The 11,357-nt window shown below is 36.9% G+C and overlaps 1 protein-coding gene across 2 annotated transcripts; it reads right to left on the bottom strand.

Moving 5' to 3' along the window:
- Positions 1-3,430: 3,430 nt before the first annotated feature.
- Positions 3,431-10,452, bottom strand: LOC107777702 (pentatricopeptide repeat-containing protein At5g27270-like). 2 transcript variants are annotated; one of them, XM_016597802.2, is made up of 8 exons: positions 9,761-10,452; positions 7,521-8,942; positions 6,810-7,121; positions 5,973-6,077; positions 5,744-5,831; positions 5,535-5,656; positions 5,000-5,064; positions 3,431-4,760 (listed from the first exon to the last, which is right to left on the bottom strand). In XM_016597802.2, the coding sequence occupies exons 2-8, from the start codon at positions 8,827-8,829 to the stop codon at positions 4,203-4,205; spliced, it is 2,559 nt and encodes an 852-aa protein (XP_016453288.1). In that variant the 5' UTR covers positions 8,830-8,942; positions 9,761-10,452; the 3' UTR covers positions 3,431-4,202. The 2 variants fall into 2 exon arrangements, with proteins under 2 accessions (XP_016453288.1, XP_016453287.1); XM_016597801.2 differs by having other exon boundaries at positions 7,521-8,925; positions 9,761-10,433.
- Between the last annotated feature and the right edge of the window lie 905 nt (positions 10,453-11,357).

Here is an 11,357-nt window from a genome sequence, read left to right as displayed (position 1 = left end):
ACTTAGGCGTAGTATTTGGATGAGAGTGTGGCGTCTCCGACTTGGCAAAAGAAGTCTTGGCATTTTCTAGTGGATTATCAGAATTAATAGGAGAATTGGATTGATTGTTGATATTCCAAAAGATTTCAGTATCTTTTGCAACCCCGTGAAGCACGTTATTTAAGGGGATGGCGTATGGGATTTATTAAGAATGGTGGTGGGTTGGGCTGGGGATACGTGTTTAATATTATTGGCTATTTGAAGCTTTGGTGTTTGGGGTGTTGACAAGTAAGCTTTTCCATTAGAAGCATACCGAGGATTAATATTAGGATTAGGCATTGTTTTGTTGGTTAGTGCATGCGTATTAGTAGGGTTGAGGGTGTTTATAGGAGCAAAAGTTTGTAGGTTATTAGGGAATTCTGTCGTGTTAGATGACACGTGTTCATTGGCTGTGTCACTAATGTCCAACACATTGGTTTCATTATTATTTTTAATTATTCTTCCTGGTAAAAAAAATTGTAGGATTTTCCAAAACCATATCCTCATCCATCAAAGCTGAGAAGTGGTTTTTTGATTGAAATTTGTTATTGTTAAGGGTGGATTCTTCCTTGATTATATTTTTTCCAGTATTAGGACGAGCTTTATAACAGAGAGTTTGAGAGCTAAGAAATTTACCTGTGTTTGCATCGTAAATATTGACATTAATACCTGCCTTGTTTGAAACTTCTTGGGTATCAATCTTCACGCTTTTTTTATTCCCTTTGTTAAAAGTGACAGTCCTCCATTCCTCGTCGATCTTGTGCGATTGTTCCTGCATGTTGAGAAGTTGTTCTTCTTCTTCCTTTTCTGTTGATGTTTTATTAGATTGTGTTTTGGCTTTTTTGCACTGGCCTACTAAGTGACCAAGATGGCCACAATTTAAGCATAGGAGCTTGTCACACTCATATAAAATTTGTTGTTTGTGGGATCCTATCCAAACATTGGATTTAGCTGCTTTGAGTAGTGGAAGTTCCACACACAGCCTTGCATAATGGCCTCTCAGAGCTAACGATGCGCAAACATCTACGTTAAGAACCCTTCCAATGGTGTTGCCTACTTTCTTCAGAATTGTTTCATCATAGAACTCAGTGGGGAGTTGTAGGAGTCGTATCCATATCGCCGTAAGGGATTGTTTTGCTTTTGATGGAACAAAATTTGGCTCCCACAGTTGGACTGATAGAAAGTGGCCAAAGATAAACCACGACCCATTTTGTAAAGCGTTGATCATGTTTTCTTCTTTTCAAAATTTTACTGTGAAATAGTTTTCTCCCAGATCAATAAGAGGGAAGTTTTTCGCTGGCTTCCATATGTCAGTGAGTTTTCGTTTGAGAATTTGGTGAGGGATTTTTTCCCCTTGAAGTTTAATTATCACTAAGTGTCGCCAAGGAAAGTAGATACGTTGTTTGTCTTCCCTCGTTATTGGAATTGTGTATTCGTCTCTTTGGTCTTTTTCCCCTTCTTCCTCGATTATATCAACAGCCATCAGTATTAAATAAGAAGGTGGTTGGGATATGGAAATGTTTCTCTCATTTTCATTGGATAGAAACTTATCCTTGAAGGTAGTAGATTGGTTAGTTAAAGTAGAGTCAGTGTCAGAAGGTTCTGGCGGAAGGATTTCTAAATTGTTAATGTTGTTCATTTGTTTTTCCAGTGTTAGGGATGTTGGGTATTTTTCTAGTTGGTGTTTTCTTTTAGAGAGAGGCCAGAGTTTCTCACACTAGAATTTTTTTTTCTAGTGGCCTGTTATGTTGCATTATACTTGAATTGTAAAATTAGAAACATTCTGATCATGAAAATGTTCTCAAGTGAGTTTCATTATCGGACGGTTATAGGCCTTATTTCTCAATTGACAGATGATTGGATTATTCATAATATGGGACTTAGAGGTGTTAACCGGAAGGGCTGGTTCGGGCTGAACACAATAAAAAATAGCCCGTCTGATTATTGTTCCGGGCTGATTAGTGGGCTGGATTAACGGGCTGGTAACGGGTTGGGAAATTCCGGTCTAATTAGAGTCTGTCCGGATTCGGGCTTAACGGGTTCGGACTGGGCCGTTAATTATTTTTTTAGTATATTTTATTTTTTCTTATTCAATGTTATTGATACTTAAGTGTTTGCAAACTTTTAAGCCTTAGAATTAAACTTTAAATTTGAAATTTGAATTTTAAAATTTTAAAATTGATATTTGAAAATAAGTGGCTACAAAATTATTTAATAGGACCAATAGACAATATTGATGCAGAGCTTTACCTTCTAGTTGTACTATACCAGCCATCTATTTCGTATTTCGTATTTCGTATTTCGTATCCGGTATTTCATATTTCATATCTCTTATATATTGTTGTTATTTTTATTACGCATTTTTATGGTACTAATATATCATCTCCTATTGCTTTTTTGAGCCGAGGGTCTCCTGGAAACAGCCTCGCTACCCTTCGGGGTAGAGGTAAGGTCTGCGTACATATTACCCTCCCCAGACCCCACTTGTGAGATTATACTGAGTCGTTGTTGTTGTTGTTGTTGTAGGACCAATAGGCAATATGTAAGGATCAAACTCCGAAGGCTTTCGTTTTATATTTTAATTTTTGAATTTGACCATTGGCAACGGTTCAAAAATTTTAAAAAATAATAATTTTACAACGGTAACCTAGCTGGACCGAGTTGTAGCCCGGTAAAAACCCGGTAACGAGTAACTGGGGACCAAAATTTGTTCGTTCCCGCCCCAACCCCCGAACCCATCCCCATCCTCTAGCGTACCGGGCTGACCTGGGCTGACCTGGGTCAAACTAGGCGGTGATTGGGCTGGCCCGATTAACATGCTTAAATTATGGGTTAGATTCAGCCACTCGTAATACCTATCTTTTTGTGTTATTTTCTACTTCCTTGCATGCTTTGGTAGAGGAAATTTGAAAAACATCATACAGAATAAGCATAATAATTAATAATTTTCAATCTATCTGGTTGAAATGATTATCAATTAGTGAACAAGCATTAGCATAAGCGTCTCGATAGATAAAAGATATGGTATTTTTATCAATAAAGTAGGGAGCACAGTTGAATTACAAGAAAAATCTTTGGACTGAGGCACAAATATCTCTCCGTCTAATGAGATTCAAGTACATTCGATCAAATTTCTAACTATTCCAGTAACAATCTTAGTTTCTCCCCTCCAATAAAATATAACAGCCAATCAATGCATGTAATTATGATAAACTAGACTTAATAGTGCGTATTAATATGTATGTAGTAGGGTATTGTAAGATAAGATAGGTAGTAGTGAATAATAGGCTCTCTAGCGGGAATAAGTAGACACGTAATGGGGTAAGTAGTCTCAAGATTCACAAAAAGGAGATATTACAGTAACATCATCATAATAATCTAGCAATAACATGAAACTATCATGCAATTTTAATATTAGAACTCTTCAAAACTTGTTAGAAACTAAATGTACAAATATTACTAACATCTAGTATCTCTATACATAATGCTTAATCATTTAGGGGTCGTTTGGTTGGAATACAACTTATGCCGGTATAAGTTATGTTGGGATAAGTTATGCTGGAATTGTTGTTTATTCACTATTCGGTATGTTGTATTAAGAATGACAATTGCATAATTCTAAGAAGAAGGTATAAGTTATACCGGTGCTAATTACCCCACCTTCTATAAGGTATAAGTTATCCCGGTGTTAAAATTAACACCGAGATAACTTATACCTGGTTTGCTAACCAAACAGAGTATTAAAGTGATATGAAATTTTTATATTACCCATATACCTCTTTATACCTAATACCAAACGACCCCTTAGGGTATAAGAGAAACTACAGAAACAAATGCTATTTACACCTGCTCATACTTCTCAGGCCTTCAACATTGGTTTAACAGAATCATATTCCGACTTGGGATATACCACACGCAGTAAGAAGATCATCAGCACGTCGGTACGCAGATAATGCTCTGTACTGTGGCAGACATTGCCAAACTCAAAGGTTGCACGTTATTTCAACTTCCTTCACAAAATACTAGCTTTGCTCCATTCCTGCCCGGTATATCCTTGGCTACTGTATTCACGTTAGTCGGTCTACACACAGTTGCCTACTTGATACGATATAATTGTCATTTGGCATTTCGTCTCATCAAGAAATCTATTAAAAGGTCCCAACTCCAGAGTCTATGCTGATGAATCAGGCAGCTTTCGACCTTGATCCAACTTCAAGATTTTCCAAGAAGGGAATCCCGAGACTGTTCATAGACCTCAACACCCCTTCTGCTTTGATTTCTAAGCCCACTGACCTGTACAAGTGCACAGCCGCACTCATTATAAACCGGTCAGGTTTTATGTACTTGGAAATTCGTTCAAAGAAGGAGATGCCTTCCTCCACATGACCATAGTCCGTGTAACCTCTAAGCATAATACGATTAGACTCTAGGTCAGGTTGTAGTCCAGCGTTCATGAAACTTTTATAGATCCTTTCTACTTCTCCAACTAATCCTCCCTTTGCAAAACCTGATAGCAACACGTTATAATGCGCACAAGAAGGGGGAATTCCTTCTTTCTGCATACAATCAATGGCAAGCTCAGCTTCTGAGTACTCTGCTCCCCTTGTATATGCTCTAATAAGTGCGAGATATGTTAAGGAGTCGGGTGAACAATCACTGCTCCGCATGCTATGCATGAGGATTTCAGCTTCTCGATAAAGTCCAGCAGCAGCATATATATTCATCATAATATTGTAGCTCACCTGCAATGTGCTGCAAATTCTTAGTACTTTAATCTAGTGTTCTCCCATACAATATGAGTATGTCATTTAACATTAAAAGCGCATTATTGACAACCACGACATATAAGTTTGTACAAAAAGCACATGGCAATATTTTAGCAGCCAGGATGTGGCCATACTGTAGCAGACACATTACTGCCACAAAATAAAAAGGAAAATGACTTTTCTACTGGATCTGGCTATGATTATGTGTAAATTACCTGCCCAGGTTTTATTCCTGCTTCCTGCATTTTGGCAAATAATTGAGATGCTTCATCATATTTCCCTGCATTAATTGAAAATAAGAATTCGGAAAATTGCTACAACTAAAACATTGTGATGCTGTCAAGGGAATTCAAGTACAACACCCATTTCCCCCTCCACCCCCACCGACCAAAAACAATTGGAAACAGTACAATCATTATGATAGATGTAAGGTGTTTGAACAAAGGCAGAAAATGACCATCTTGAAATTAAAAAATTCAGGAAAAAAAGGATACATATAGAAAGCGTTGCCATTCACATTAGCAATTTCGTGTTAGGGAATTAGAAACATACATAAGATAAAGGGAAACCCCCAAGAAGCCTAACTGAGCCACAAAGATAAAAATGACAAATTTTCAATACTATCTATGTTTATGGGAAATTGTGAGATAATAAGAGATTAGGAGAATTTGCATTAGAATGATCTTCACTAAAAGAGCCCAGGGTTTCTTAACAAACGCCTGACATGAAATTTAGACAGCAGATAATTACCAGCCTTTCCGTAATAACATATCAAGTTGGTATAAGCCTTTTCATCCAAAGAAATGCCCATCTTCTGAGCCATATCAAAAGCTTTCACAGCTTTATCCAGGTTTCTTCCTCTTCCATATACACTGCACCAACAACAAATTCTTACACTTTGAGAAATGCAAAATATAGTATCTTTCCCTCACTCAGTTCGAAAAATGTCATGCTCTGACCTAATCATGGTATTGTATGTTTGAATTGATGGAGCAACACCCGAGGAGAGCATGTGCTCATAAACTCTGGTAGCAAAGCGCAATTTACCTGCACTCCAGTAAAATGGCTTCAGGTCTCGAAAATTTTAATTTATGGTCAAGATTGATCTTCAATATGCTCCAAATGAAAAATGAAAAGGACAAATGTTTCAGATGCTTTTACGCAATCATTTTTTTAATGAAAGCAAACCTGCTTCCAGCATTGCCTTGATAAATGTATTATAAGCCACGGTATCAAGCTCCACATCAGCACGCAAAGAATTGTGAATGATGTCCTCTGCTTCAGTATATCTCCCTGCACATTGTATTCCAACATCATCAAGCAACAAAATCAGATAATACAACCAAATAAGATAACTAACTATTTCTTTTTTTCCAGTTTCAAGATTCTCCTACAGCAGATGTTATAAATGTGAATATCAAAATTTATGAGACAATGAAACTCTTTATGCATTCACCTCTTCTAATCCTAACACAATCCGAAAGTTACTCCAGGGAAAAAAGTTACAGTTCCTCAACAACAAATAGTGAAATCAGCGTGGTGTTCCGTCTACATTTTAAAGTTTAAGAGGAACAAAAGCCAGTAAACAGATCAATTGCATCAACAGAAGGCATTGAAGACATCAATTGAAAAATTGTGGGACGTAAACACCAAGTATCTATTTAATTTATTTAACTGGCACAAAGCTAAACCAGCTTGAAGTACCAGGAGACGATAGTGGTAGATTTGAGGTGAATGAGGGGCAGGCATGTTCACAGTTCATTTATGCTCTTTGGAAAAGGGCCTGATCATAAAAATTTCTAGAACTCCTTAAGAAAATGGAGAGGAAAGGAGTCATTCTGATCCCTCACGACCCTTTACCCACACTAACCTTAAGAGATTGTACTAGAGTGTTTAATAGTTTAGGATTATGCCAAAATGGATGACTTGTATAGATAAAGTAGTTTAAACGCAGCTCCTACAGTGTAAACACAAAGTCTTAAAATTGAGCAGGAAACATTCAAGTCAATGATTCCATACTCTTACCGCAATTACTTAAACCATTCACTAGCATGCTAATAGCAACTGGACCAAAAACATGCCCTTTCTCCATCTCTTCCTTGTAAAACATGTAAGATTCCTCTTGTTTGTCACATCTATTATATGCGTCAACTATAGAATTGTATAGAAGACTTCCAGTCCTCGAGGAGTCTGCAACAGATTCAAAGACATTTAGAGCTTCCTTTAGTTTCTTCTGCTTCCCATAAAAAATTATCAAGGATGCACTTGCAGCATCCTCTGGTTTTCTGCCCAGCTTCATTAACAGCTTATAAAGGTTTTCCGCCTTTGAAATGTCACCTACAGGAGAATTGACACAAATTACCCAAAAAATCAGGCATCTTAATGTTTCTGCTTAAAGGATGAACTATATCAGAAAGAAATATTTGGATGCATGGCTCCTAGAACGCCAACATGCCACTTTAGTAACCATATTATACCACCATAGAGTGATGAAGCCTAAAGAATATGACATCCTAGGTTCAGAGCTGTTTAATTAAGACACTTCACAGGAAACAAGAAATCAGGCAAGCTCAATCTTTTGCCCTAAGCCGAATTATTGCACCTATCAACAGGAAATCAGGCAAGCTCAATCTTTTGCCCTAAGCCGAATTATTACACTTATCAAGAATATTAAAGAGCAGAAATAGTTAGTGTTGCTTAGCTCTAACTTACTAAATCAAAGAGCAAGTTTATTACCTTCTTTGGTGAATTTTCTGATAAGCTGACTAGCAACAGACAGACCATTTGTAGTCTTAAGCAACAATTTTAGTGTTTCTTCTGCCTTCGTTTTATTTCCATCTGCTATAAAGAGGATAAGGGCCAGCTCAAAAGCCACGGCACCTGGTTGGTCCAAGGGCTTAGAAGCAATTTCAGCTGCGGTAAATCTATCATTTCCATGAATGGCCACAGAAAAAGTCTGTGTAAATACAGAATCTTCAAATACCTTGCTTGCACTGAACTCTCCTATCAACTGCACTGCATCTCTGACCATTCCTTCAACACAATAAACTTTCATGACTGACTTGAGAAGCTCCTCATCAAATTCCACTTGACCTTTCCTTATCTGGAAAACAAAATCTTTTGCTTTCTCAGTTAAACCGAGTCTCATGTAGAAATTGAGCATGTCTTTGCAAAAACCACACTCATGACCTTGCGCCTTAGAGAGAGCCTGAAACACGGCTTCGGCAGATGCCAAGTCTCCCTTTGCAATATGGCACCTCAACAAGATACCATAACAGAATTTTGAAAATAATATGTTCTTTGATTTCATTTCGTCCATTACATTCAGTGCTTCCTCAAAATTTCCAGCATTTAAATGGACTTGAGCCATTGTTGTATAGGTCTTCTCATTACTAACCACACCCAACTTCTTAACTTCTTCAAAAGTCTTTTGAGCATCTACGTAGAGACCAAGCTTGCCATATATTCTGATAAGCAAGCCATATATGACTTCATCCGTTTTGATGTCATACCTTTCCATCTCCTCAAACAGCGCAAGGGCTTTGGGATAGTCCTCCTTTCTGTAATACATAGTCAAAAGTGAAGCACATGTAAAGTTGCTCGGGATTATCCCTTGAGATCTCATATCTTCATACAGCCCGAAAGCGTCATCATAATTACCACTCTTTGAAACCAGGCTGATGAGAAGGCTATAAGTTGCCTCCTCTGGAATGAACCCCAAACTCTTCATCTGATTAAAAGTTTTAAAAGCTACTTCAGCATGACCTTGTTTGACAAGTGAGCAGAGAACAACTGTAAAAGTAAAATGATTGGGCTCAACCCCTTTTTCAGCCATCTGTTTCCATATAGTAATAACATTTTCATGAAGTGATCCTTTTTGTAAAGATGAAAGCATGAAATTATAGACTGCAGTTGAAGGTGTAATTCCCCTTTGCTGAACAGCAGAAAAGAAGGACATCATCTCTTTGTGACGTCCCCATCGAGCATAAGCACATAACATGGTACCGCAAGCAACTTCATCAGGTTCACACCTCGCTTCAAGCATTTCCAAAAAGGTCTGCTCAGCTAGCTTGATTTTCCCAACTTGCCCATATGCACGGAGGACAATCGTATAGACAATGACACTTGGCCGGTAGCTTAACTGTTCCAAGCATAAATCTAAATTACACCAAATTAATATTTCAGATTCTCCAAAGAAAGTAGTATTAGAAAGAAAAACTTGTCATTGCAGATGCTAGATTCACAAAGTCTAAGTGACAGATTCATAGCCAATGTTAATATAGATTTTAAGAACAATTTAACAAAAGGTATATTGAAAAACTTCTATGAAACTTTGCAAAAAACATTCAGTATAAACCATAATGGGTGAAAATAACTATTCCCTCCGTCCAAATCAATATGACCTCTTTCCAATTCTAAACAACTCACGGCTTTCAAAATGTGATCATTCAAATTTTAAACACGATGTGATCATTCAAATTTTAAAAATATGATGTGATATTTTTCTCTATCAAAGTAACTTCTAATTATTACTTTAATATTTTTCTCCACTATCAATGATGGAATAATGTGGTCAGTGAGGGTTCATATAACGGACCCCAACTTGTTTGAGACTGAGATGCCGTTGTTGTTGTTGTTGTTGTTGTTTCTCCGCTATCAGTAATGGTATAGAAGTCAGTTTAACACCTTAAATATTACATTTTGTCATATAATAAGGACCAGCTGAGTATAGACTTATCCATCTCAAATATTTAACTTGTCATTTGAAAAAATTCAATCAAGTAAAAGGAGCACAAAAAACAAGGGAACTGGCACATGAAAGCTGCTGAAGCCTCTCAAAAATCAAAATTAACATCAGATATAAAGAAAAGTTTCACACTGATATCCGATCCAATTTCCAAACACTGTTTTTAAGTATGATATAACTGGGTTCGTCTAACTTAATGTAAAAGTTGAAACATCAATATCAAACTCACCTGTAATTTCATCCAATCAAAAAAGTCTCTAACTTGTCGCCAACCCTTCTGTTCTTTGAGCACAACACACATCTCTCTAAAAGTAAGCTTAGTAACAAAAGAACTCATCACTTCTCTCATATCATATGACCCTTCAGCTTTGCCCGAAAGACTTCTAACTCTCTTGATAGCCGCAATCACATGCTTACCATACAAATGCCCATTTCTATCGTCTTCCAAATACTGCACCATCTGTTCAGGGGTCCGCTTAATCCATTTAGGAGTCATAGCTTGTGAGCCTTGGTTTCGTCTCAACGCGCTTAAGTATTGGGCTTTAGCTTTGATAATGCGACGAGCGTTGTCATCGGAAAGTGGGTTTTTGGCGTGTTTTGATTTGGGTTTTGGTTTGTTTAGGTTTCTGTTGTTGCCGTCGCTGAGTGTCCATGGGTCTGGTGTAACGGAGCAGAAGAATATTGTGGGTTTTGGTTTGGGTTTTCTGGTGGGTTTGTGAGATGGGGTTTTCAGTGGAGTTGAGCAGAGAAATGAAGACTGCAGAGCTTCCATTAATTGATTTGGAAGTTTGACAGGGTTGGAGAAGTAGGGGATAGAGCAGGCTGTTCAGTGGAAAGAAGAAGGAATGGATAATGGCGGCTCAAATTAATTTCAAGACTCGCAGCTCCTGTCCTACACTTGTTTCCCCTTCAGTTTATATCAGTTTTTACTCTAAAAAAAGCAGACTACTTAACTTATTGAGGAAAGTGTTTTTATCAAAATTGTTATAAAAAAAAAGAACGAGTATTGAAGAGCAAAGTAAACAGAAGAGAATTCTTATTGATATGGGATAAATTATAATGGAATATAATCTTTTATTCGCTTAGCCACCAAACAATAAATCCTAGAATCTCTCTAAATATAAACATTCATCTTAAATAGAATTCTATTTATAACACTCCCCCTTGAATATCTATTCAACAACTGATGTATCTCGTTAAAACCTTAACTAAATAAAACTCAATGGGAAAAAAATTATAGAAAAGGAAAAAGAGTACACATATCTAACAATACGCTTTTTGGTTGCCTCGTTAAAAACCTTGCAAGGAAAACCCAATGGGAAAAAACCTTGTAAGGGAAAAAGAGCACAACGCATATTAACTCCCCCTAATGAGAGCATCAATTCACATCTTTAAGCATTTGCATTCCAATCTTGTGCACCATCTTCAAAACGATCTTTGGTAGAGACTTGATAAACAAATCAACTATATTAACTTGAATGAATATATTGCATTTTAAAATCATCATTCTTGATAGAGATGTAATGTCTTCATAAACTTCCGTAGAATGACCTTTTCAATATCTCCATAGAGGTATTCTCGCTATCACATTATCATGCTTATAGTTATAGCAAGATACATATGTGCACAAATTGCACTTAGCATGTGGTACTTCAAGACCAAGAATTGTATATGCTTTAAGCGATTTAAATCCTTCAAGGATTGTCATATAAGTTAAGTCATATAAGCCATATAATAGACTTTAGATGCATATCAAGTTTTTATGTCATGCTAGACATATAAGATATCGAAAACTGATTGCACATACCATTGACTTTATACTTTCA

This window comes from Nicotiana tabacum, chromosome 6, assembly GCF_000715075.1.
Source record: "Nicotiana tabacum cultivar K326 chromosome 6, ASM71507v2, whole genome shotgun sequence".
Taxonomy (NCBI): Eukaryota; Viridiplantae; Streptophyta; class Magnoliopsida; order Solanales; family Solanaceae; genus Nicotiana; species Nicotiana tabacum.
Note: the sequence above shows the minus strand (reverse complement) of the source record. Positions and strands in the feature narration are given on the sequence as shown.